This window comes from Lindgomyces ingoldianus, assembly GCF_010093535.1.
Source record: "Lindgomyces ingoldianus strain ATCC 200398 unplaced genomic scaffold BDR25scaffold_32, whole genome shotgun sequence".
Classification (NCBI taxonomy): domain Eukaryota; kingdom Fungi; phylum Ascomycota; class Dothideomycetes; order Pleosporales; family Lindgomycetaceae; genus Lindgomyces; species Lindgomyces ingoldianus.
In genome coordinates, this window is record NW_022985193.1 from 195,900 (window position 1) to 218,118 (window position 22,219).

At 49.9% G+C, this 22,219-nt stretch overlaps 10 protein-coding genes across 10 annotated transcripts; 4 read left to right on the plus strand and 6 right to left on the minus strand.

Annotated features, from left to right (window-relative positions):
* Positions 1 to 351: 351 nt before the first annotated feature.
* Positions 352 to 1,099, minus strand: BDR25DRAFT_236665 (PEBP-like protein; the record flags this gene model as incomplete). Its single annotated transcript, XM_033685555.1, has 2 exons — positions 352 to 932; positions 988 to 1,099. 2 exons carry the CDS (start codon positions 1,097 to 1,099, stop codon positions 352 to 354), a joined length of 693 nt encoding a protein of 230 aa, XP_033543543.1.
* A 531-nt stretch (positions 1,100 to 1,630) lies between these two features.
* BDR25DRAFT_305931 (uncharacterized protein) lies at positions 1,631 to 2,880 on the minus strand. The gene has a single exon (XM_033690524.1). It carries the CDS (start codon positions 2,608 to 2,610, stop codon positions 1,870 to 1,872), a length of 741 nt encoding a protein of 246 aa, XP_033543544.1. The 5' UTR covers positions 2,611 to 2,880; the 3' UTR covers positions 1,631 to 1,869.
* A 481-nt stretch (positions 2,881 to 3,361) lies between these two features.
* Positions 3,362 to 5,062, minus strand: BDR25DRAFT_345311 (mitochondrial carrier). Its single transcript, XM_033694041.1, has 3 exons — positions 4,613 to 5,062; positions 3,655 to 4,432; positions 3,362 to 3,604 (listed from the first exon to the last, which is right to left on the minus strand). The coding sequence occupies exons 1-3, from the start codon at positions 4,710 to 4,712 to the stop codon at positions 3,574 to 3,576; spliced, it is 909 nt and encodes a 302-aa protein (XP_033543545.1). The 5' UTR covers positions 4,713 to 5,062; the 3' UTR covers positions 3,362 to 3,573.
* A 278-nt stretch (positions 5,063 to 5,340) lies between these two features.
* On the minus strand, positions 5,341 to 6,964 carry BDR25DRAFT_268092 (ras-domain-containing protein). The gene is made up of 5 exons (XM_033687087.1): positions 6,707 to 6,964; positions 6,609 to 6,657; positions 6,523 to 6,539; positions 5,984 to 6,367; positions 5,341 to 5,908 (listed from the first exon to the last, which is right to left on the minus strand). The coding sequence occupies exons 1-5, from the start codon at positions 6,756 to 6,758 to the stop codon at positions 5,721 to 5,723; spliced, it is 690 nt and encodes a 229-aa protein (XP_033543546.1). The 5' UTR covers positions 6,759 to 6,964; the 3' UTR covers positions 5,341 to 5,720.
* A 405-nt stretch (positions 6,965 to 7,369) lies between these two features.
* BDR25DRAFT_268095 (white collar) lies at positions 7,370 to 11,594 on the minus strand. The gene is made up of 5 exons (XM_033687088.1): positions 10,338 to 11,594; positions 10,188 to 10,282; positions 9,692 to 10,133; positions 8,234 to 9,636; positions 7,370 to 8,133 (listed from the first exon to the last, which is right to left on the minus strand). Exons 1-5 carry the CDS (start codon positions 11,293 to 11,295, stop codon positions 7,846 to 7,848), a joined length of 3,186 nt encoding a protein of 1,061 aa, XP_033543547.1. The 5' UTR covers positions 11,296 to 11,594; the 3' UTR covers positions 7,370 to 7,845.
* A 547-nt stretch (positions 11,595 to 12,141) lies between these two features.
* Positions 12,142 to 13,658, plus strand: BDR25DRAFT_336286 (ribosomal protein S2). Its single transcript, XM_033693084.1, has 4 exons — positions 12,142 to 12,241; positions 12,293 to 12,526; positions 12,576 to 13,209; positions 13,259 to 13,658. Exons 1-4 carry the CDS (start codon positions 12,211 to 12,213, stop codon positions 13,545 to 13,547), a joined length of 1,188 nt encoding a protein of 395 aa, XP_033543548.1. The 5' UTR covers positions 12,142 to 12,210; the 3' UTR covers positions 13,548 to 13,658.
* Positions 13,659 to 15,407: 1,749 nt separating this feature from the next.
* Positions 15,408 to 16,282, plus strand: BDR25DRAFT_376838 (uncharacterized protein; the record flags this gene model as incomplete). Its single annotated transcript, XM_033697465.1, has 3 exons — positions 15,408 to 15,491; positions 15,610 to 15,828; positions 15,890 to 16,282. 3 exons carry the CDS (start codon positions 15,408 to 15,410, stop codon positions 16,280 to 16,282), a joined length of 696 nt encoding a protein of 231 aa, XP_033543549.1.
* Positions 16,283 to 17,091: 809 nt separating this feature from the next.
* BDR25DRAFT_359221 (uncharacterized protein) lies at positions 17,092 to 18,141 on the plus strand (the record flags this gene model as incomplete). The annotated part of the gene is made up of 7 exons (XM_033696060.1): positions 17,092 to 17,157; positions 17,206 to 17,452; positions 17,496 to 17,557; positions 17,591 to 17,664; positions 17,730 to 17,817; positions 17,898 to 18,084; positions 18,119 to 18,141. 7 exons carry the CDS (start codon positions 17,092 to 17,094, stop codon positions 18,139 to 18,141), a joined length of 747 nt encoding a protein of 248 aa, XP_033543550.1.
* Positions 18,142 to 18,575: 434 nt separating this feature from the next.
* BDR25DRAFT_293063 (uncharacterized protein) lies at positions 18,576 to 21,001 on the minus strand. Its single transcript, XM_033688692.1, has 3 exons — positions 19,641 to 21,001; positions 19,543 to 19,584; positions 18,576 to 19,492 (listed from the first exon to the last, which is right to left on the minus strand). Exons 1-3 carry the CDS (start codon positions 20,784 to 20,786, stop codon positions 18,848 to 18,850), a joined length of 1,833 nt encoding a protein of 610 aa, XP_033543551.1. The 5' UTR covers positions 20,787 to 21,001; the 3' UTR covers positions 18,576 to 18,847.
* A 321-nt stretch (positions 21,002 to 21,322) lies between these two features.
* BDR25DRAFT_317391 (uncharacterized protein) lies at positions 21,323 to 22,067 on the plus strand (the record flags this gene model as incomplete). Its single annotated transcript, XM_033691671.1, has 2 exons — positions 21,323 to 21,655; positions 21,735 to 22,067. The coding sequence occupies 2 exons, from the start codon at positions 21,323 to 21,325 to the stop codon at positions 22,065 to 22,067; spliced, it is 666 nt and encodes a 221-aa protein (XP_033543552.1).
* Between the last annotated feature and the right edge of the window lie 152 nt (positions 22,068 to 22,219).

Consider the following 22,219-nt stretch of genomic DNA (forward strand, 5'->3'; position numbering starts at 1 on the left):
CTAGAGACTGGGAGTGGTGGCGGACTGTAAATGAATCTCTACTACCCCACGTGCCCCGCCATGCAAGATGAATTGCGAAACCGGGCCTGCATGGTCCAATCAGGATACGCAAGCCAGTGCTGATTCAGCGTTCCTTCACCATCTGAGCAGTCTGCGAAGACAGAAATTTGCATCCTACTGACGTCCTCCCTAATTCTAGCAAGACGTTTAATAGATCAAACCTGTGATAGTCAAGTTTCGTGTTATGTGATAACATCTTGTCGATTGCAACAATGCTACGTTGCGCTTATTCCTATTCCTACCGGGAGAGAATCTACCTAGGTACTGGCCAAAACACAACACAACACTACCCTACAAAGAAAACGCCGCAACTCCTGCAATAACCGCGGTCCCGACTCCCGCCCACAGGAACTTCCCACCACCCAAGACCGCCGGTGGCGCGCTACCTGGAATTGGCACAGTCGAAGAATTCCCACTCGATGTTGGAGTGGTGGTTGGTCTCGCTGGTGGAAACGTCGTCACAGTCCCCGACACGCCTGTCACGTTTTGCACCTGGATATAATTCGCTGCGATCGGGTCCTGAAGGCCCGTAGCCGCGATGAATGCTGAGATGTCGAACAAAACGCGAGTTTGTAGCACGTCGTTGAACTGCGCTGGAATTGAGAAGTTTTCGGGTTGCGAAAAGAGGACGAAGGTGTAGGCGTGTGGGATGTCACCGACGGGCGGAGAGGGTTGGCGGTAGGGCGCTTCTCCAGGCGTGGGAATGTCGAGGACTGAGCTGTTCTGCGCCGAGAGTGTTACGTTGGAGACGAGCCAATGGAGGAGTTGGACACGGGTGCCGTTGCGAGGTACGTCCGAGTCGACCATGAACAAGATGGCTTTTCCTGTGGATGTGAAGGCAGGCGTGCTGATTGTTGGCGGGTTCGCGACCTCTGTTGAAGGACTGTCAATTGGCTGCACAATCAGCTTCGAGGATGAGACGTATACCAGGTCGTGGAATCAGCTCTCCAGCTGGAGAGATGTTATTAGACCCATATGTAACCTGTAGACTCCTCTGAGCCTGCACCGGAAATCCAGGCGCCGTCTGCGCTAACACCATCTCCAATGCCCCGAAGAGTAATGCGAACCTGATCATCTTGAAAGCGACCATATCATTTAGTCAAATCTGAGCAAAAATTGATGAAAATAGGTTCCTCCTAGCTACTTAAGAGTGGCGGCTGGTGAACGCGCAAGCTGTGTTCTTGTGCACCTCTTGGCAACCGCTTGCCGTCTTGGTCTTGGTTTCAGGTCCCTCTGCCAATGATCTATGACGTTTTCCAAGCCGGATCGGATGGCATGGCGCCAGTGGTTCGGTGTTGGCATCAAGCCCAAATGCATCGAGAACAAGGAGCTGACAATCGATTCCAAATATCAAAGATTAGTCTAAAAGGAAAGTTAGATAAAAGGGAAATGGTCTGCAAGTACACGTGGAGTTGTGATCAGTCTGGGTTCTGTCCGTCACATTAGCTGTCTTTCCCCGCACTTGATTGGAGGAATGGTTGACGCTGGCTGTGAGACCGAGAGAAATCGCGAAGTATTTTGATCTGAGATCCAATTGCAGGTGTCGAGTCTGATATTCCACTCTGTGTTTTCTGAATGTATTTATATACCAGGCGCCACGGACGACGAGGGGAGTACTGCAGGTTGCGGCTTCCAACAGAATAAGCATGATCCGATTCGCAACAGAAATCAGTATCTTCTTAGGCCCTTCCCAAATTTTACCAAGCAGGTTGATAGATCAAATTCCCCATAATTTTGTTTCGCGGTGTGCGATACCACACTTCAACTCCAAATTTCTCCTCCCTTTTCCATTCCTCATCCTTATCCCTATTACCGACCCCACTCCCACCTCTTCAATGGCCCACTCTCTAGCCCATCTCTCCCCAAATTCAAACCACCAGCTCTCATAAGCTCTTCCTCCTCTGCCTTTAACTTGGCTTCTTTTTCTCTCCATCCCGGATCCATCCAATCCTTCGGCTTATCCCTTCTTATCACCTCCACTGCTTCTACCAACTTCTCTGCATCGTGCTGCGCCTGCGCAGCTATTTCCGCTGCAGTCGTGAACTGGAAGGTATTGCGATTGTTGGGGTGTTCGTGTGGTAAGGGTGCAGAGGGTGTGGGGCTTAGCGGAGCGCCTGTGGATGGAACGTTTGTTGGGGATGAGGAGAATGGTTGGATGGAGAGGCGTTTCGAGATAGAAGTGCGGAAGCGGGATTTAGATGTCACATTGGTTGGGGACACTGTACGAGAGAATGCTGAAAAGAAGTCCGCTGGTGCGGTGTTCCGACGAGGGTTTGTTGGTTTTCTGAGTGTTGTGCGTGATGCTGCTGGCGATTTACTATCTGGCGCTGTAGAGATTATCGTTGTTGTTGTTGTTGCTGGGAAAAGTGCTGGAGGCGGTGGTGGTGCGCCTGAGGTTTGTGGTACGTGAACGATTGCCTGTGCCTGTGCCTGTGCCTGTGCCTGTCCCTGTGTCCCGGATTTCTTCTCCTTCTTGAGTCTCTCTCTCCATTTCCGGAGTATGATGCGAAGACCTTTCCGCGTTGGTGTGGTCGTTGTAAGGTTAACCATTGCTTGTGTAGAGCGCAGTATTTCTCTGCTTTTAGCTCCTCTTATTCTGGAAAATTTTCGAGTGGATTCAATGCGTCCTGGGCGTGTAAAGTCCGCTGCTCAGCCCACATATTCTGCGGCGTAGCGACCGTAGAAACCAATGCCAACAACAAATACTCAGTCAAAAAGCAGTCGCCCTCAAGAAAAAAAGTCGGCAGCTAGCCAAGGGGTGTACGAAAGATTGACGAACAAAAAGAGGGAATGAGAATTGTGGATAGCCCACCATCTGTGGGATAACATGGCATTATCACAAGCTACTGTACGAATCATCCGGACTTCACCAGCAAAAGGTGACTTTCGGAGGAACCCACTCTGCAACTCGAGGCGCGGGGCACACGGCGAAGAAGGACTGATACGGGGCGCCCCAAAGCCACGTACAGGGGCGGATTGACTCGCGTCGACGCTTCTGGAAGTCAAGAATGCTGGGCAATGATCCGGCTCTGGAACGAGGATACAGGGGAAGAATGCGGAAATATTGACGGTGAGTTGGAAGAGGCAAAAGAGAGAAGGATCGTGCTTTTCGAGTAGGGGTTTTGGCTGTGAATGGAAGGTAGGCAATTGTTGAGGAAACGCCTTATGCAGGGGATAATCTAATCTGCTTCACAGTATTCGTTCCACAGCATACGGATCGCTGGGATTAGGCTTGCAAGTGTGCATGACTTCGAGGTCCAATGAAGGGGAAAGCTTAGACAAAGGACAGTTCCCAAGTTTTCTTAGCGACCAAAATCTATTCCCTACGAAAAGTTCGAAAACTCCTCCGCGTGTTGAATTAAATCTCTAGAAATGGGTAAACTTATTTCCCCCATTCACGGGCCGTTCCACGAAACTGTTGAATAATGCCCGAGTCTTAGGTAATACCTCTTTGAATTATCCCATAGTCCTACGCCCTTGTTGTTTGCTTCTAAGTTGGCTGATTCCTCTCTCTTAACTGATTAACCTCATAGTCATCTCGACGCTACAAGCTTTTAGTCTTCCATATAAGAACTTAATTTTAGGAACACTTACGTAGCAAACGTGCCCGCACTGACAGGCATAGCCCTCAACAACGTCGGGCCAATACCTCTCCAAAACCCACCCAAACCTTCCGCTCTCCACGTCTGTCTAAAGCAATCCCTCATACTCTTGTACTTCTGACCTCCTCCAAATCCATCGCTCTGCATCTTGCTCTTCACTACATCAAACGGATAACTTGCAATCCATAAGGCTTCACCGGCAAGACCTCCGTACAAGGCAACTTTGAGGGTGCTGACTTCTTCGCGCTTAATCTTGTTCCGCTGGGCGTCCGCATTCATCAGATACTCGAATGTCAGGAACCAGACACCGTAGGCTTGTGCTTCACGGAGAAGCGTCACTGCTGATCCACGGTAGACGCCTTTGAAGACGCCTTCATGGGCTGAGAGCTTCTTCACGCAGTCCATAGGTCCACTATACAGTCGATTCACTCCATGTGGTTGGGTTTGCAGCCGTATACGGATATGCTCGATCGGACTGGACAAGAACGTATTCGATATACCAGCAAAAGCACCCGCGGCGTAATACTGTGCGTAAGATAGTTCATGGCGGCCGTGTTTCTCCGTGTTTTGGGCTTCGAGAGCTCGGCGTGCGTAGTGAAATGCTCCGAATTGAACTGATACGCAAGCGCCAATTCCGACTAGTGGTGTTAAGGTGCCTTTGTAGAATGCAAGTGGTCCTTCGTGTTTGTAGATCTTCGTTGCTGCATCCAGAGCACTTGAATACTGCTGAGTTGTCTGTAATCTGACTTTGACGATGTCAAATGGTTGTCCTGGGAGTGATTAGCCCATGCTTGAATAATCTAGCTTTTGAATGTCGAAGGTAAGACTCAACAATCTCAATGCACTGAAGAAGAGGACAGAATGACAACTCAAAACCCGAGCAGAAAACGACAAAAAAAAAAAGATCTTCAAAAACCTCAACTTTCAAAGATAAAGGAGATGCAACATACCCAAAAGCACCTGCGCTACGCCTCCAGCAGCTCCGGCAAACAAATCCTTCAAAGTCCTCACGAGTCCCTGATCCGGAAGCTCCAGTTCTTTCTCCATCATGCTCAACCGCTCTCAGGCCCTCCCAAATGGTTCAAATTCTTGTTCTTCAGCTGAATCTCAATCGGGCCCTTTCTTGTCTAAATAAGAAAAGAGCAAAAAACTACGCTCGCTCAGAGCGCCGGAGGTACAGAAATGCGGGGAACCCCAGGGCTGGTTCCGTACCTCACTCTCATATATATCTCTCGCGCGTTTAAAGCGTCAAATTTTCGAGTGGTTCGAGGCTGGGTTAGATTTGCTTTTGTGAACGGAAGGAGTGAGATTGAGTTTGGCGACAGTTTGTAAGGTGGCAGATAAAGCGGCGGATTTCTTTGGTTGACGTGCTTGATGCCAAGGCATTGACACCGAGTTCGGGCAATTGTAACCGATGCTGGCCGGCCGTTGTTGGTGGCGGACGCAACGCAGGTCTCGGATCTCAGATTGTTTGTACATAAATGTGGGAAACAGGATCGAGTTATTACTTGACTTTATAAATAGAGAGCGATGAATCGTACACACTGCAATTTATCCCGGAGCGCTCTTGTTTGTGTCAGTATGCACGGTACTATTCACTGTGCATGCGGATTTGGAATCATGCCAGTCCTGATGAATTCCCGAATTTGAAATCATGTCGAAGGACAATCCTTCCCTAGTGATTTTTTGAATATACATTACAAGACGCTGTGAAGCTAAGCCGAAGCTTAAAAAAAAAAGAAACATGCCCGAATGGTGGATATACAAGAAGACCGTGTATGAAAACAGACGCTCCAGGATACTAATACACCGTGATGATCTCCATCCAATGCCTAGGCGGTCGACCTCTTAGTAGTGGTACTACAAACAAAACTCCAGAATTCGACTTGAAGACCCCGCATCTCCAACCCCATGTAATACAGTTAGCGCCAGGATAAAAGACATCCAAGAACTTGCTCAATAAAATATTCAACATCCGCATCGCACAACCATATAGTACGCGACTGGTCTTACAAATCCTTGTGTGGAGCATAGTGCTCCTTGCGTTGTAGGGTGGGTTTACCAGCACTTTAGCTTCTTCCAGAAGCTCTCTTTAGGTAGGCCGTCACCGCCTTTCTCGGGCGGGGCAGTCGAGGATGAGGTGTCCTTCTCGTTCATAGGAGGGAGTGCGGCGGTGCGATTAGGGATGGCTGCTGGACCACCTGCAGCGGCTATGCGACGCGATTCTACTACACGGCGAACGAGAACTGGTTGTTAGTGTTAGCATCATGATTCGATCCAATATCGGGCTAGTTGCGCGGGGTACAATTTGGAATACTCACGCGCAAAGGTTTCCTCGATGTTGACCATCTCGCGCGCACTCGTCTCCATAAAGCCACACTTTCGTTTCCTCGCCCATTCCAGGCCTTGCGGGCTCTTGATCTGTCTTGCAGCCTGCAGATCACACTTATTTCCAGCGACAATCTTCACAGGAGGGACCTTGCCCTCGTCCATTCGCTGCTCTTCCTCCATGTCGATCATCTCCATGAAAAAGTCCAGCGCATCAAGCGAGTGATGATTTGTTATATCGTAGACAAGAAGGAATGCGTCGGATTTCAGGTTAGAGGCTGCCCAGAGCCCCCGGTATTCCTCCTGCCCAGCCGTGTCCGTGAGCATGAGAAAGTAATTCTGGCCATCGATGTTGCGGGTCACGGAATATGAGTCCTCTGTTCATGCAATTAGTCTATGACTCTGTTGTTGCAGTGCTTTGTCTTCCTTGGCGGCGCGTTGAGACGGGCATGTTTTTTTTTCTCGGAGAATTGATATGGGGCTTATGACGGGAGAGGAGTTGGAAAATTGTGATCGAGAGGAACAAGCGCACCTATCGTTGGGTCATATCTGCGAGAATTCTAGATCAGCAAAACTATTGTTGGGATTTGACGGAGCCATTGGTGGGGGCTGACTTACTCATGTGTCCATTGACTCCTGACCAGTCGCAAAGTGATGGACGATTTGCCTGTTATCGCTTGTCAGCACTCGTCTTGTCGAGCCGCAGAGGGCCGTACCGCAGCCGCCGTCGCCGCACACAGTAATGGTGATTCTGTTGTTCTCGTCCATGGCGGTGTCGCTGTTGCGCTCGCGCGTGTCTTGGAGATTGGCTAGTAGGAAGAAGTACTGTGACGCGGTGGGTCTGGTCCAGCTCGGCGCAGGCTCAACAGCAACCAAACGTTCGGGTCGGAGCGCACAGCGTCAATAATATAAGAAAAAGAACCCGACTGTCGAAGTCCGAAGCGTCAACGCGAGTGGCAGGGTGGCTGTTCGGTAGGATAAATGAAGAGAGGAGGCCTGGAGCATCGTGCCACCTTGAAGATGGACCTTGCGCTCCAACGCAGGGGTGGCATCCAACTGCCGTCGTTCACGCAAGATGAGATGCGCCAAGCCGAAGCCTATCACACCAATCACGAGCGCCCTCATCTCAGAACATGCCCCACGGACCGTGAATTTGTATCAGATGTCGTAAAGAGTCCGACAAGCTTTCAACAACTGTCAACATCGTCGCTTGTTTTAGCATAGAAGACCGTTAGAGAAACTGTCACAACAGTTTGAGCTTCATCCCCGTGACGAAACCCCGGCAGGGGCGTCGCTGGAAACGCGCCACTGCATCGGCCTCGGGAAAAGTCAGAGCATCTTCAACGTTGTTGTATATAAGTGCGCTAACTACTCAAACTCTGGGTTTCATCTACACGCCCGAAGTATTTATGTATGTACATTCGACAGAAACGCCGTTGCGCCTCCGTCGCTTATTCACCTACGCCTTTCCAAATCCCACGGCCGTGGATCGCGTGTACTTAACATCCTAACGAAAACATTCAGCTAATGTTGTAACCCTCAAAGGTACCATCCCGATCTTAAGACGCTGCCAAATATCCAAGCTAAAATGCTGTCGTGCGTCTTGACTCCGCAAAAAGCAATCCAAACTTCAACAGACGGGGGATCCTGTATCGTAAAACTACCCAAAGGCAGACTATATCGGCTCTATCCAAATCCGGAAAATCCGTCGAGCTGTCCGGAGGACAAGGAAGGGAGGATGTGGTGACCGAAGTGTTGTTGAAATAGCGCACAAAGGGTATCGTATTATATCTGAGATAAAGGTGCTGGATCTGCAACAAGTAGACACGGAAAAAATTACGCGCCGAAGGATCTCTCAATCGGGCTCAACGCCTTCATCTATCTTGGGAGGAATACCACCGCCATAGCCCTGCGAGGCGGCAACCTCCATACGTGCCACCTTCGCAGCATGCGAGTCAGTGTTGGACTGCTGTGGCGACCGCTTCTCTGCATGTGCTGACGTGGGAGGGATTGTCGATTGGACCGCGGTATCGGACAAAGTATTGGGTAGAATGGATTGGTTATGGCGCGGCGAAGCACTCGTTTTGCTCTTGTCGCTCTGTTGCGAGTGTTGCGAGGAAGCTCTTGGTGAGACGCGCCCATTCTGAAGGGGATACATGGTTAGCAGGCAATTATGAAGTAAGGGGGAGGAAATGATATACTACCCAAAATTATTTTTCTTTTAAGAGACTGATAAGTCTTACCTGTTTAGCCCAACGCAATCCGCAAGAATTACATAAATCTCTGTTCCCTGATGGTCCTCTCCTCCACTCAGGAGTGGTCCGTGTATGGCAGTTTGCACAATCCTTCTGTAGCTGACCAGCACCCTTTCTCCGCTTGCGCTTCTTCTTCGCAGCAAGCAGACTCTGCACTTCCTCGGCGAGATAGCGGTTGCGCTTCTCCATTTGCCGCAGCTCATACTGCCAACTCGTGCTTCTAGTCGTCTTGAGCTCGTCGAAGACGTTGTCCTCCGAAGCAAGACTATGATCTTGGTGGCCAATCGCAAGCCCGTTCTGGCCTGGGTAAGTTACGGCTGACGCTTCCGTGGTTTTAAAATTTGAGATGGAGATGTTGGTCTGTGGAGTACTCGAGCCTGTAGTTTCGGTCGCTGTAGCTGGGTGGACAGGTGATGCGCCAGACTGTATTGATTGCATCGATGGCATATTATTTTGCGAATCCCCAGAATTGCGGTCTTGCTTTGTGTATATTGACGGGCGTTGACCGTGCCCGCTTCTGGAATATTTAAGCAGTCGGGTTTGGCCCACCAGGAAGGTTGGCTTCTGCCCTTCTTCGGCATCACCTGGATATATCGTCGTAAACGCCTGGAGGACCTGACCTCTCTTATTAATCATCTCGTGCTTAACTTCACCTTTTCTCCCCGTCCTTGATAACTCAAGTATTCGTCCAAAGTTTTGCTTCGAGTCTTGACGCATTAGCGCTTGGATGCTTGTTCCAACAAGGTCGTCAGGCTGTCTATCCAAAAGTTGGCGTACGTTGGACGAGACGAACAGAAACATCCCCGATGTAGACATCTTCGTCCATAGTTCGTTGTCTCCGATTCCTCCAGAGGCCCGTACGATCGTCTGGCTCAAGGTATAGACCGGCCGTTCTCTTCCCACGAGAATGATACATTTCCGTCCTTTCCCTTGCTCAGTGTGCAATGATCCGTGGCCCTCGAACCACATGTAGCCACTCTTCTTCCGTCTTATTCTGAAGACAACGTTTACTGATGTGCCATTGCCGGTCTCTTTCAATTCTCTGGTGACCGGCACAATATCACTGGGGTGACATACCGACGATAAAGCGGTACCAACCAGTTCGCTCGGATCGTATTCAAGGACCCGGTTGCTAGAGGGCGAAAGGTAAAGGAACAACCCTTTGAGAGAAAGCACGTGAACTACGTCGTCGGTGTTTTCCAGGAGAACCTTGTCCCAGAGACGTCTGGTGATTTCAGAGTCACCTGTGGAACCATATGTGGTCAGAACGTTGGAGACTTCATCCTTCGAGATAGTTTGTCCCATTTCCGGGCTGGGCCTGTGCATATCGGGATTAAAAATGTAGCTTGGCATGGATATGTTCCGTTGATAATTAACTCGATACGAGCCATCTAACTGATATTCAGCAAACTGGACAAAGACTGACGGGAAGCAATGAGTGCATACCTGGATTCTTGTTTAGCATGGACCCAGGTTGCTCCACTAAATCGACTTGAAACCCGACGAAGAACTTCACTTCTCCACCATTTTCCCAAGGAATAGGAATCATGGTCAGGAGATTCATGAAGGGCTGGCCACCCCGTCGATAGTTGATAAGGCTGATCTGTGCCTCCTGTCGGGTGCTTATCATATTCTTCAAATACAGAACCGAGTCATCGTCCACGTATTTCCTTTTGATACCGGGCTCGACTTTGCCATCAGGAGATTGAAGGAAGCGACAGTTTCTCCCAAGAATCATGTGTTTGCTATAGCCAGTGAGTCGTTCGAAATTTTCTGAGCAATAAACAATTGGATCGTCATCCATCTGAGCATCACAAACGACGAAAGCGCACGATAGGTCTACCGAGCCTATATCGATTTGCGGGTTTGGCCTTGTGGCTACTCGCATCTATTGAATAGTGAGTCGTGGTGATATATTGCGAGGGAGTCCAAGTGAACATACAAGAACCCCAAGCATGTCGAATCCAGTCGATGAATAGGCATTTTTGAACGGGGTGTTCATGTGAGGGTTAGAAGTCATGGTCGATGGGAATCCCCCTAAATTGTAAGTCAACAATACGGTTGTGGCAGTTTCTTGGCGGAAAAGAAATACCTGGAGGGGTTGTCCACGGAAACTTGATTTGACTAAAAGTATCCACATTCAGATCCTGCGGCGGGGGTGGAGCGACAGGTTCCTGCACCTGTAGTGATGAAGCGGACATTTGTGTTGGAATGCTCTGGGATGAAGAATGCGGCTCACTTTGAGGTCGAGAGTTGGACCGCGCACTACTTTGCTCCCGACTGTTGGTGCGGGAAGGTATGCCTGATCGTACATCGGGTGTGCCGCCACCCGCCATTGAACCATTTCCATACTGATCAGGAGCTTGCAAATTGGCAAGGTTCTGATCAGAAGGAGAAAGAGGACTTGCAAATTCTTGAGCAATAGGCGAATCCATCATCGTATTTCCAAACTGGCTGCCGGAGAACATGTTCATGTCGGTTCCCATAATACCCAGCGCAGGATCAGTCATGTCGAGAGGCATGGACATGGCGTTTGGATATGGGCTTGTCATATCCACATCTAATGAAACATTTGGGTGCAGTGGAGAGGCATATGCGGACCCAGGTGGTGGCATAGGTTGATAAGGGGAATTCTGATTTGAAAATTGAGTGTTGATTGCGAGACTGTTAGGGGAAGGACGCTCAGGTTGGGGCTCGGTTGAGCTTTGGGGAAATCCGCTGCTGTTACGCATCATGCTGTCCATAGCTGTCCTGGGGGACATATTGAAGCGGAAGTCACCGAGATTCCCAGCAGCAGGATCGCCAAAGCTCATCATGGAGAGGCGCCTGTTATCCGGACTGCCCATCTGCATCTGGTTGGTTCCATAAGACACGGGCATGCTCCGGCGCCGGTTCGCCTTGTCGTTCTGAGAGACAATGTCGTCGAGCGACTGCCCGTCGAGCACATCAAAAGGGTTCATATCGTCGTTGGCACCTGACGCGTTTAACATGTTCGGGCCGTTTGGGGAGGGCGCATAGGACCGCTGCGGAAACGAAGGGTATCCATTCATGTTAGCGGTGGCGGCAAAGAGCTCTTGATCCTGCCTCGGGTTAGGCTCAAATGGAAAGGGCGCGGAAGCTGCGATGGAGTCATGGGCGTGAGGGTGGTAGAGCCCGAGGGCGAGGTCGAGGAAGCGGTGACCTATCTATCGAGGAAGGTGTGGTGGGAGGTGGGAGGAAGGCGCGCAGGACGTAATGATGCAATGCGACTGTGGGGAACGACGTGAAGCCAGCAGAAAATGCCCAAAAACTGCACCCGCGGCTAACTACGCACGTCGCAGCGCCCAGTGGCGAGTTATAAGGACGGCGGGCTCTGCTGGCGAGGAGTGAGGTCTGCAGGCGGGCAGCGGGTGGCACTGACGGAGACACCCAGCCAAGGCCGGCCCGCCCTGCAGCGAAGCGTGTGGAGGCCCTCACGCAGTTCAATTGGAGAGACGGATCTTCAATGAGCGGAGCTGGAGATTCAGAATCCAAGCCAACGTTGTCACAATTTGTGGGTCTGCAAAGAGACACAGACGGATGCAGCAGGTACATGGGGGGCTCTCACAGCAAGCACTCCTCGCGCTGTTTCCACAACATGGTGGCTAAGGAAGGCGCTGTAAGCTCCGAAAAGTAGTATGAGGCAAGAAGCAAGGACAAAGGACAGAGGGACTTAACCTCGCGCAGCCACTCCCGAACTCCCATCTTGTCGCACTCTCGGGCGTCGCATGCACAAATTGATGAAGGGGTGGGGCCCAATCTGGGGCCCAAATCGAAGATGGCATTCTCAGCTCGCTCGCAAATTCGATGTTGACCCTGCGTTGCGGCGAGGTCCGGCTCCAGCTTCCTTCCTTAAGCCACAGTGCCAAGCACTCGCACCGCCTGCAGGCGCATCCTGATGTGAACTGCCTCTGCAACCCTTTGAATCGAATGGCACGGCTGTAAATATGATAATCAGACATTTTGCATTACGGCACGGTCAGTCTTAAGGCCAATGAAAGCTTCTTCTGCTAATGTGCGCTCTTGTAGGCCGTCGCGTACTGGCACGAAATTTTCAGCCCAGAAGATTTCTATCCAGTGAGGTGGATGCCATCGAAGCTTCCGCAGAAAACAGCACCAAACAGCTGCAATCCCTTAAGTCGGAGCTCAATCCCCATGTGCCTGCGCCAGCAGCCTCAATTGACCCCGAGACACATGCCACCTCTCCCTCGACGCAAATAACCAGCTCTCTTGCGGAGCAGTACCACCTCTTTAAGCAGCAGCGCAAGTCTAGCTGTCTCGCGTTTGAAGAGCCCACCTAACGAAATCTCAGAGAAACTGACTGGAAAACTTGGCTCTGATATCAGTCCCCACTACCAACCCCACACCCTCCTGAACCACCCCCCTTCGCCTGCCAACGTCACCCTCGAACTTCTCCTTGCATCCGAGGCACACCAAGGCCATGCCACCTCGCTCTGGAACCCCGCCAATGCGCGCTACATCCATGGTGTACGGCAGGGCATTCACATCATCTCGCTCGACGTTACCGCAGCGCACCTCCGGCGAGCAGCCAAGGTGGTTCAGGAAGTCTCGAAACGAGGTGGCATAGTGCTCTTTGTCGGTACACGAGACGGTCAGGACAGAGCTGTGGTTCGCGCGGCAGAGCTCGCTAAGGGGTACCATTTGTTTGAGCGATGGATACCTGGGAGCATTACGAACGGGCAGCAAATCCTCGGACGGTGTCAGACCAAGGTAGTGAATGAGAAAGATGAGGTGGTCCCTGGCTTCGAGGAACAGCTGTATGAACGCCCAGTACTGAAACCAGACTTGGTCGTCTGCATGAACCCCATGGAAAACTATGTCCTGCTGCACGAATGTGCACTTAACAACATCCCCACTATCGGTGTCATTGATACAAATGCTGATCCAACCTGGGTAACGTATCCCATTCCGGCAAACGACGATAGGTATGTCTTGTAGCCTTCGTTCTTTGTACTCACATCCTAACTGATATAGTCTCCGCTGCATCCAAGTTATCGCTGGCGTTCTAGGTCGGGCCGGTCAAGCAGGGCAGAAACAACGTCTGGATGCCGCCGAACGAGGGGACATAACCTACCGCCCAGCAAAAGGTCTCCGTATCCCTGGGGAAGATGAAAACAAGGACTCTTTCCCAGAGGTCGATGCGGAGGTGAGGAAAATACTCCACGAGAAAGAAAGTCTCGAGAACGCAGACGATTTAGCAGACAAACCCGGTACAGCTGCTAACTACGAAAGCGATGGAAGGATGGTTCATGTGACTTCATGAGAGTACTTTTGTCTTTATCCCACCTTCGTAGTATCTAGATCATAACGAGCATTCACAGGATTGTTGAGCCGCTAGCTACAGGAGACTTTCCCGAGTGCCCCTTAAATGCACTATATACCTTCGTTCGAGAAGGCTGTACAATATAGCTTGGCATCTGATATCTGCTGTCACAATGTCCTACTATCAACATATAGGCGTTCCTTCCCATCTCCCCCCCAGATCTACAAAGCCCCACATCCGATCTTCCTCCAGGGCGGCCATATGTAGTAGACCTCGAGACAAAGTAATCCTCTTCCGCATGGTGGGTATGCAGGTCCGCCCTCTTCCTTCGTATATCGAATTGGCATATGGAATAGCGTTGAACATTCTTCCGAACTGCACGTGACCTCAATAGGAGCGCTCTCATTCCAATGATATAGGCTAATGACACACTCACGTGGGCTACAAACAGAGTGAATGGGCTCACACGGCTTCCTTTGCGGAGCAGCATGAGCTAAGAGCCTTAGGGGTCTCTTCCTTATTGGCTGATTGGTCACTATGTGATCTTACCTAATTTGGAAGGGACCTTGAGATTGGCGAGGTAAAACGGCTGCAATATCAACGAAGATGGGGGGGGGCACTGTGAAATCTCAAACGCGCGTGGTCAACAAGAAATAGTAAAAACCATCTCAAGTGGTAAAAGTTCAGCCTTCTACTAAGCACAGCAAAAGAATATATATAGGCGGATAGAAATGCACGTGCGACAAAAACGCTAGTGTGGGCTTGAACAACTATTTCAGGGCCAGCTCGTTACGTTCAAGGGTGTTCTGTAGCATGCTGCGCCTTTCAAGGGACATCAGGCCTGGTGGATTAGATCACAATGTCTAGGCTTTACTGGAGAGTTTGTACAGGAGACATTCGGCGATATACCCTGGTTTGTTAACATGCCCTTGAGGACTTACTAATTCTACCCGCAAAGATTAGTGTTTCATCTCACTCTCAGACAACAAGTTCAAATTCATCATACGGCCATATACTCCATATGCAACCCAACTCCAGCAAAATATAGATGTCGGCGTGTGCTCCAGCTTCAGCCTCAGCCCCATCTGCAGGCCAACCCAATGAGGATATCCTGGCATCAGGCCCCCAGCGAACCTCACACAATGTCCTCCGCCAAAGGAATCTACCTTTTTCGTATTCATCCTTTCGGCCCCTTCACGATCTGACTTTCGGTCACTTACCGCTTCCACACCCGCGCCGAAGAAACTGATACGCTGCACCCGTTCTTCTCGGTCTTCCGATGTCCAGGAACCGACCGGCTTCACGGACATGCCAAGCCGAAACGGCTGGGGTGCACTTGTATAATGGCGTGAATAGTGTCAGATTGTAATATCGAAGAGGTAGGCCTAATTGTCCTTTGCAATATCATGACGCAAAGTGGACGCAAATGGAAGACAGGTGCGCGTTCTGAACGGCCTGATGGATCGTGAGAAAGGGGAGCGAAATGTATAAAAGAAGGTGAGTGCTACTGGGAGTTGGGTCATCAGCAAGAATATCAAGTCCTTCACTGCTTTATCAAAGTCCTGTTCATCCCAACCGCTGCTTTCCTTTGCACAGCTGTTGTTTCCACAATTCCGTGACTTCTTAGTCATTCTAGTTCTCTTACTATCTTTCTGCCGCTCCAGCATGAAGTCTCTTCTCTATCTTAGCACGCTCCTCGCTGCTGCATCTGCAGCTGTTCTTAGCGGGCGACAAGACGACACGGGAAACAGCACCCGCGAGCTGAAGGACTGCGAGGAGCCTAATGACGCTTTCCTTGCTCTTTCAGCACAGTTAGCGGTGGAGGAAGGCAACCAGGAAGAAGATGGTGCCGAGGGGAAGATGAAGCCTCGTGCGGATGTGATCATTAATACTTGGGTTCACGTTGTGGCGACTAGCAAGCAGGTGACGGATGGGTGGGTTTCGGTATGTTCAATTGCAACCCTCTTTTTAGAAATGTGGCGTAGGCGAGCTGGCTGTCTTCGACGGTTATTGAGGATCTTGGAGAGAGTGTGTTTGGGAGCGTAGCTAACGATTGAAATAGGATGAAAGTATTCAAAAGCAAATTGCAGTTATGAACAACGCCTTCAAAGTCCGCAACTTCCAGTTCAAACTCGCGGGAACAACGCGCACAGTCAATAAAGACTTATCTATCATTCAGAAAGGAGAAAAGACGCAGAAGTTGGGCGAGAAGTTCAGGAAGGGCGATTATTCCACTTTAAATCTTTACATCGTTAAGGATATGCCTGGAAATACGGCCGGGGTATGTGACTTTCCCCTCTGACGAGAGAGTTAGCTGAAATGTGACTCCACTGACCTTATAGGATTGCTCCCTCCCCCAATCCAACCCCGGCACAGAGTACAAGTTCGATGGCTGCCGTTTCAACTGGGACACGCTTCCCACCAAATCCAACGGGCTTGTCGTTGTCCACGAAATCGGCCACTGGCTTGGACTCTTGCATACCTTTCAAGAAACCTCCGATGGCACAACTGCAACTTGCACTCACGGACATGGCGACAAGGTCGGTGATACTCCTATCCACTTGCGTCCGAATGGCGTCGCATGTGTGCCGGTGGATACGTGTCCCGGAAAGAAGGGCGATGACCCGATTCATAATTATATGAACTATACGCCAACGAGCTGCTGGACGAACTTTTCTGATGGACAAGCCAAGAGAATGCACAGTATGTGGAAGCTGAGGGTATCGAAGAATTGAAATGATCACAAATTATTAAGCTTTTGGGTTGTGTCAGTGGTGGTGGAGGTGTGGAGCGCTGATGATACGCTGAGGAAGTCGAAGGATTGAAGTGATGGTTTGGAATTTAGGTTCATGTACCTAGTCGGGGTGCTTAGGGTCAGAGGTCGTTGGCTGTTGCGGTTTTATGTTCTTGCGTACGAAGCTTTTTTTGGGTGAACGATACTTTCTTAAACAACGCTTGTTCCCCTCCATCTGTTGCTCAGGAGTCAGCAAGTCTGTGTAAATTTCACCACGAAGACTTGAGTATAGAGCAAGTTGGTTTTATTCAAGTGCTATTTAATAATTAGGAAGTTCTGCCCACAACTCTTCCGACAGAAAGTCTTCGATGCTAACCCTTTGGCACATGTTCACCAATGCATCTCACATCAAGATCGCTGTAGAGTTGATCTGGGAATTGCTTACTAAACTTCTTAATATACACTCACTAACCAATGTCCCTTTTCGTAATGTCGTATAGATCCAACGCTGCATCACAGTTTGCATCGATTGAGGGACGGATATTTATAACAGTTTCAGTGGAATACCACCCGAGAGCAGAGCGCTGACGCGTAATGTCCTTCAGTACTTCGATACCGTTCAACGGCCGCGAAGAAGTTGATATTCTCGATTAGTAATGGGCCCTCAAACTCCTTTTAAACGATCTGCTACATGTTGAGAAGTGCGACCGCGCTTGCTCGGTCAGGTCTTGTAGCCATTGTCTTTTCCATGGCCGTGACGACATATTATTATAGTCTTCGCATTTTCCATCATACGCGGCGTCAGCCTAAATGAAGGGAGCCTTCGGAGTCAACTCCGCTCTAGACTACCCTTACGAAATAAAGAGGCTTTACTGTGTGCAAGCGCATCTTTTTGTCCTTCTCTTCTGGGATTTTTAACAATAGGGAGCCATTCACTTCGGTACGAACACTACTGCTCTAGGATATTTGCCAAATATTGTCAAGGGTTTTACTAGGACGTTCCCCGAGGAAAATACCTCCGACGAAAGGTGGCAAAGGTGTTCAAGGGCCGGAATTGCTGGGTATTTGGCACTGGCTTTTAAAATTAGGCTGTCCATGTGGGGGGCGCAGCTCATGTACCCTCACACAGGAGCATACCAGGTTCATGTGTTCGTCGAAGCAGGGAAGCAGGGTTGAATCTAGCAACCTAAGTTGATTCTTGGTAAAGGTCTAAGCGCTTACCGTTAAAAATGAGCATAAAAGCAGTCGATATACCCCCAATAGTTTGGTAGCTTGCGTCTGTGAACATGCCAGAGTAGAGCTCCTTTAGAGCTTCCAGACTCTCCTAGACCTCCCTAGCGAATTGAAGTTCGTTGATCTGACAGTTGACTTCTTGGAAATCCCGTCTTACTTCTAAATGAAATTCTTTGTACACTCGAGGAAAAGCCCTATGCCAAACACAAACTCAGTATGCATTTAGTTGGGCGTTTACTCTGCAGTGATATTTTCAGCTCTGGCTCCAGAAGATTAGAGAGGCTAATTGAAGAAGCCAATGAGGTGCTCTGATTCGAGCTCTGTAGTCATTATAGTCTGCTTAATGTTACGCAGAATAGAGTAGGCGGGATCTTCTTCCAAAGGAGCCAGACAGGGCAATGGTATTTAATCAGACCAAATCAAGAAAAAATAAAGCGTATTGGTGGGTCTTCATAAGTTCAATGAGCTTAATAGCCGTATTCAGCACGGTGACCATGAAAGACATTGAACTTAATGAGCATCATGGGTTTGATGAGTTTGGTGATGAATTGGCGGTGTTAGGTCTTGATTGTCTGTAGATGCCCTAACGTATCTTGATTCTAAGGCCGAATCAAGCGGATTGCCTAATCAAGAGGGCTTAGCGACTTCCCCTACTACCTACAAACCTGCTTTTTGCGCATGTATAGGTAAGTCCCCAAATAAAGTTACTTCCTAACAGGTTTAATAGTGTAGAACATGTAGAAGAAAAAAAAGGTAGGGCAACGATAAAAGAAAAGAAAGAAGGGACCGACTTCCGCAAAGCCTTGCATACTTTCCAGAGGATCCAAATGGAACGGAAGCCTCAACCGGCAGAACGCCTCTAATCTGAAGACCGCTTGCGCTTTCATATAAATGCTTAGGTGATTTCAATACACTGTAACCGCCTATCCACTTTGATACATATAGCATATTTTCACACAACCCTCCTCCCACCACCCGGAATCTACACATCGCGTTCTCGAACACAAACACAAAAGCCAGACCAATGGTGCAAAACCATCACCACGCAGGAGCTCAAAAGCCAACAAACAATAGCGTAAGAATTTAATTACCAAGATATAGATGGATCTACCCCAAGAAACCAAGACGCTGGAGTCTAGATGTGCGAATGCCAATCCATACAAAATGCGACATGATTTCCGTTCTTTCCATTCCGAGAAGAGTGCAATGGGAACCCAGCATTCGCGCTTACCAACACACTCGTTCAAAATTATGCTTTGCCATGCTTTGCCTTGCCATGCCTCAACTGCAATCATTATCAAAACAACTCAAATGCTGGCTTAGGATTGTACCCTTAGTCCACGTCATCCGGGCTAGTTTCCGCCGCTCCTGGTGTAGCTAGTTTTGGAGCGGTAGCGGGAGGAGGAGCACTTTCCTTCTTAATCGAAGGATAGAAGTTGAGTTTTCCGCCCTCCTCAATCATGCCAACCCGGTCATACAGCGTCCGGGCTCGAAGATACGGATCCAAACTCCAGTAGTTAGTTCTCAGCTCCTCGGCAACAGTATCCCGCTCTTTCCTTCTTTCCTCCAAGCCTTTCCCCTTCTCACTTTCCTCCTTCGACTCCCCAGAATGCACCCATTCCAACAGAGTAGTCTCATACTTCCTCACGAGTTCGCTACGATGTGCTAGCAGCGTGTCCCGTGTTGAGATATCTCCATGTAAGGGGTTTTCCGAAGGGTTGGGTTCTACATAGGTGTATTCCCATTTTTCGTCTCCGCCGAGTTCAGCGGGGATCTGGGTTCGTGGAATAAAGGCTTCGAGTTCTTCGACGTTCTTAGTAAAGTGCACTTTCCCGGCGACGACGGGGTCGAGCCAGCCCCGTATTATGGTCCAGATGGCGTTGAAGACCCACGGGGCTTTGTAGACGAGGACGGTGCCTAGGGATTCGGGGTAGTTTGCTTCGAAGCATTTGATCATGAACTTGACTGGAGTGTAGTCCTGTGATATATTAGATAAAAGTAATTATGAATGGCAAAAGGAACGCTTACCATATTCGCCATGGAGAAGTTCGTCATATCGAAGACGATAGTCTGGACGATCAGCGCGCGTTCACATTTCAATTTCTCTAGAGCTACTGAACACTCACCGCAGTATCAACAGGCGGCCTCAGAAGCATTCGCGCCGTCTCAATCGTGTATACTGTGAATCTTTCCAGGCTCTTTTCGCTTTGTTCCCCCTGTCTGTGTAACCGTACCCGGACGACACACAACGGTCTCCCTTCTTTGTCAACACCATGCAAATAACTTTTTCCCATGCGCATTTGGGATAGGAAATCTTCTCCTTCTTTCTTGACTTTCGGATCACTGCTTTGGCTGTCCTCCAACATAGCTGCCTCACCCCGCCGTATGATATCATCATCAACATGCATGTCCTCCGAACGCCAGTGCATTGTTGATATCAGCATCACGAGCGCTTTTTCCACATCCCATTTTCTTGCACGCAGAAACCGGAGAAGGAGCGCATCGGGATGGTCATGCTTGACCATACTCCAGAACGTTTTCCGAAGGTCTTCAGGCGCGGAGTTTGCCAATGCCGCGCGGAAGTCCTTAGTCTGCCCGTGTTTATCGTCCTCATCCGCTATCGACAATGAACTTATATCCGAGGGCGTCACTGTGCCTGACGGAGTGGTTGACTCGGACTCACCGTCCTTGTCGCCCTTATGCCGTTTGAAGACGTGTAGCCGGCTCTTCTTCTTCTCTTTTCTCGGGCTAGTGGTTTCGGTAGATTCGCTAGGAGGAGATAGTGGCGTTTCCGTGCCATTAGGTTCCGGTATCACCGGCTCGTATACCCCAAAAACTTTCATCGTGGCAGCCCACAGCTCGCGCAGCTTCACCTCTTGCTCGGGTGTGAGGGTTCCAGGCCGGCCGGGAGGCATGTTCGGCGCCATGATGAGGTACGAATTTGTCAAGTCCGAGAAATGGAATCCGTCAGGGGAAGTATATTCGTTCGTATTCTGTACTGATGTGTCCTCTGTAAGTGAGAAGAGGAGTGCGCCGCTGATCGCAATGCCAACAACAACGACAGCCGTGAGGAGCCCCGACCCGCTCTGTCTATGGAATACCGACGCACTATTATAACTGTAATGATATACTCGGCGACTGAAAGGGAGCCAATGGACGGTGTGTGTGAAACTGTGCTGAGACTGCTTGGTAATATACAAGCGCGCTCGAATGGTAGAAGATGTCGACGCTAAAGCGGGTATTGGGTTAATTGTATGGGGACGAAAGCGCATGGAGGAGAGAAGAGCAGACTGTGAAAGACAGCAGGACCGCAACAGCGCTGCTTTCGGAAGGTACAGATCTGTCGTCGTGACTAACCTGGGCGTAGGGCTGAAGGGACTCGGCAGCGGGCGGAGGGGCTGTGCAGGATTGGCAGAATTGAGGCTGGTGACGTTTTGTAAACAGTGAGTGGGTGCGACAAGTGTATTTGACAGCGCAATATGATTGTAGCTGTCGTTGAGAGAGCCACAAAGCCACGAGAAAGCTTTCAAACCGCGCACACGACTGCTATCGAGCTCGACGGCGTCATTCGTACCAATGCGGTTAGCGCCCCTTTCCCCTCCACCAAAACACCTGCAAGCAGTTCACGATAAACAAAAAACCGATTAAGCATCATCTTATTGCTCCACCCACACTCCACACCCCACTCCCGAGACGGAAATAGCCGACACATTCTCCTTGCAGGCACGTGTCAATCGCATTTCATCCCATCTATCAAAACAATTCACCCCCTCTCGTCGTCTATCCAAGCAACCACAGCAGCCACACAATGACATCCACAACTCCGACAAACGAGCCCTCCTCGCAGCGGCGCAAGCGTTCCAAATCCCCGCGCTCGCGCCCAACCACTCCTCTACGCCCTTCCTCCCGCAGCTCTCTCCGCGATAGTGCCCAACGCGTACGCGGCCCTTACCCACCATCCAGCTCCCCGCTCGACAAGCTCGAACCAGATTTTGCAGAATTGAGCGACGCAATGGCAGACCTAGAGGCTAATTTCATGCAATTACAACTCATGCACGAGAGCCTGGCACGCTTCTCGGAGAGCTTTGCCGGGTTTCTATATGGCCTGAATATGAATGCTTTTTGTGTTGACTTTCCAGAGGTGAGATGAGAAACTCCATTTCATAGTATACACGGAAAGGATGGTGGTATAGAAATGCTCTAATACGTGTGAAAATCAGACGCCGATTCCAGAGTCCTTCAAACGCCAACAAAACCAACCTGATTACTCTTCTTTGGTCGGGTTGAATCGATCGCAAGGTGCCGATGGAGATGTAGAAGCTACATTTCTGACCACAGACACTTCGTTCGTAGAGAATCCACCGAGTAGCAAGGCTGCAACAAAGTTCCAGACGCCCGCGCCTGCTTCCAAGAGAGGTAGAGGAGGTGGTGGTATACCCAGGGGACCAAGAGGTGGTGGTATTCCGACAAGAGGAGGCGTATCAAGAGGCACCAGAGGTGGAAGTGGCATTGCAAGGGGCAGTGCGGTAGGTCGGGGAAGAGGTGTACGGTAAGGACCCAAAACAAGTCCTCTCAGAGATCTGAGACATTCAAGAAGAAGTGGAAATAAAGACGTGGTCTGTCCAAGAGACAATGAACGACGTCATAGTAAGGTTATTCAGCCAGCAGTAACTCCAGTCTATGTCACAGTGCGCATTCTCATGTG